Genomic DNA, 2,511 nt, shown 5'->3' with positions numbered 1-2,511 from the left:
GCTCCCTCCAACCCAAACCAGGCTGGGGTTCTCTGCTGATTCCATGATGAAAGCACTGTGGTGCTGTCAGAGGTGACGGTGCTTTCCCTTGTCTGACAGCCTGTGAGACCCAGCTGCCCGTTTCCTTCCGGCACCTGATCCTCCCTGAGAAGTATCCTCCTCCCACCGAGCTGCTGGACCTGCAGCCTCTGCCCGTGTCCGCTCTGCGGAACAGCGCCTTCGAGAGCCTCTACCAGGACAAGTTCCCTTTCTTCAACCCCATCCAGACCCAGGGTGGGTATTGCCTCTGCTCCCCTCCTCCAGGCTGCACCTCAGCCCCCACTGGCCCTCTCAGTGCCTTGGTCTCGTGGGGTTTCTTCGCTTCATGTGAGGAACTTCTGTAGCAAATGGTGTATCCCCTGTGCCAACCTTCTCCATCTGTGAAGGGCTTGGTTGTCGGGGTGGAGCCGTGAGCCAGCTCAAGCTGCCCTGTCCATGTTTCTCTGCCTGGGCTTAGCCAGGGTGGGGAATTCACACTTTGGAGCTGCTCTGACAGCCTAGAGCCTGTTTAGCTCAGTGGATCCTGGGCTAAACTCTTACCCAGCCTTTCCTGTAGCTCCTCCTTGTCCAGGCTGGGTTTTCCCTTCCTGTTTCCTGAGCTTTGACAGAAATCCATGAAGATGGTGCTAAACTGCTCCCCTTGTGTTGTGTGCCCATCCCCAGTGTTCAACACGGTCTATAACAGCGATGACAACGTGTTTGTGGGGGCTCCCACGGGGAGTGGGAAGACCATTTGTGCTGAATTTGCCATCCTGAGGATGCTGCTCCAGAACTCGGAGGGACGCTGCGTGTACATCACTCCCATGGAGGCTCTGGCAGAGCAGGTATGTCTGGTGGCCCAGATCCCCTTCCGCATCCCCTCTGTCCCTTTCCTCGTCCCTTTTTTGCTGTCACATCCCTTGGGATGACTCCAGACTCTTTTCATTAGCGGTGGCCTCTCCGAAGGAGCACAGGCACCATCCAACTGCCACCCTTCTGCTGCTGGCACGTCCCTGTGTGTGTCTCCAGGGATTTGGTAGGATTTCTTCTAACACCACCATCCCTCACCTCTCCTGGCAGGTCTTCTTGGACTGGTACGAGAAGTTCCAGGAGCGTCTCAATAAGAAGGTGGTTTTGCTGACGGGGGAGACCAGCACCGACCTGAAGCTGCTGGGCAAAGGGAACATCATCATCAGCACCCCTGAGAAGTGGGACATCCTCTCCCGACGCTGGAAGCAGCGCAAGAACGTCCAGAATGTCAACCTCTTCATCGTGGATGAAGTGCACCTCATTGGGGGTGAAAATGGGGTGAGTCTGCGAGGGGAGGAGGCCACTACTCATTGGAGAGATGCTCCTCATGCTGTGGGGCTCAGCAGCAGAGCTGCTGTGGGGTGGATGGTTGCTCACTCCTATTATCTGGTGTGAGGTCAGCTTTTCCGACTGGGTTTTCCCAAGGTGGGAAAAGGAGGGCTGGATCCTTCGGGAAGCTCAGTGTCCATGGGTGAGAAGTGTCCGGAGCTCATCCAGGAGAGGTGAGGTGTGGAGAGCTCAGAGTTCCCCTCCTGTTCCTGCCTCAACCTGCCCCGTTCCTCCTGCAGCCAGTGCTGGAGGTCATCTGCTCCCGCATGCGCTACATCTCCTCCCAAATCGAGCGCCCCATCCGCATCGTGGCCCTCAGCTCCTCCCTCTCCAACGCCAAGGATGTGGCCCACTGGCTGGGCTGCAGCGCCACGTCCACCTTCAACTTCCACCCCAACGTCCGCCCCGTGCCCCTCGAGCTGCACATTCAGGTAGGGTTTGGCTGACGGCTTCTTCTTGCCCTCCTGCTGGGTGAGCACACGGCTTCACTGCCTGCTCCTCTCCTGCAGGGCTTCAACATCAGCCACACGCAGACCCGCCTGCTCTCCATGGCCAAGCCTGTCTACCACGCCATCATGAAGCACTCGCCCAAGAAGCCCGTCATCGTCTTCGTCCCCTCGCGCAAGCAGACGCGGCTCACGGCCATCAACATCCTCACCACGTGTGCTTCAGACGTCCAGAGGCAAAGGTACCGGTGCTGAGGCCTCTGTCCCTCCTCTGAAGGAGGCAAGGGCATGGTTTTGGGGTTGTTTGCTGGGCTGAGGGGTGGGGAATGGTCTCGTAGATGTCGCTGAGGTGTCTGGTGGGACAGCGGGGAGGGAGGGGTTGCTGGGCCTGGCAGGGGTGTCTCCTACTCCCCATCTCTGGCAGGTTCCTGCACTGTGCAGAGAAGGATCTGGTGCCATACCTGGACAAGCTGAATGACAACACTCTGAAGGAGACGCTTGTGAACGGGGTGGGCTACCTGCATGAGGGGCTGACAGCCATGGAACGGCGTGTGGTGGAGCAGCTCTTCAGCTCTGGTGAGTGGGGTGGGCTGGGGACACACCACATCTAACAGCATGAGCTCACAGAGTGCACTGGAGCCCAGAACCCCCCCCGCGTGCTGGGGGGGACCACCCGCGCCAGCGCAGC

At 58.9% G+C, this 2,511-nt stretch overlaps 1 protein-coding gene across 1 annotated transcript in view; it reads left to right on the top strand.

Moving 5' to 3' along the window:
- Nucleotides 1-70: 70 nt before the first annotated feature.
- Nucleotides 71-2,511, top strand: part of LOC104411195 (U5 small nuclear ribonucleoprotein 200 kDa helicase-like) — a gene marked incomplete at its 5' end in the record, with an annotated part of 6,185 nt that continues 3,744 nt past the window's right edge. The window contains 6 exons of the mRNA XM_010021565.1: nucleotides 71-273; nucleotides 703-863; nucleotides 1,099-1,326; nucleotides 1,617-1,808; nucleotides 1,887-2,065; nucleotides 2,248-2,399. Of these exons, the coding sequence (XP_010019867.1) occupies nucleotides 71-273; nucleotides 703-863; nucleotides 1,099-1,326; nucleotides 1,617-1,808; nucleotides 1,887-2,065; nucleotides 2,248-2,399 (1,115 nt within the window). The remainder of the gene's footprint in view (nucleotides 274-702; nucleotides 864-1,098; nucleotides 1,327-1,616; nucleotides 1,809-1,886; nucleotides 2,066-2,247; nucleotides 2,400-2,511) is intronic.

The sequence above is a fragment of the Nestor notabilis genome, unplaced genomic scaffold (assembly GCF_000696875.1).
Source record: "Nestor notabilis isolate BGI_N333 unplaced genomic scaffold, ASM69687v1 scaffold27579, whole genome shotgun sequence".
Taxonomy (NCBI): domain Eukaryota; kingdom Metazoa; phylum Chordata; class Aves; order Psittaciformes; family Psittacidae; genus Nestor; species Nestor notabilis.
Note: the sequence above shows the minus strand (reverse complement) of the source record. Positions and strands in the feature narration are given on the sequence as shown.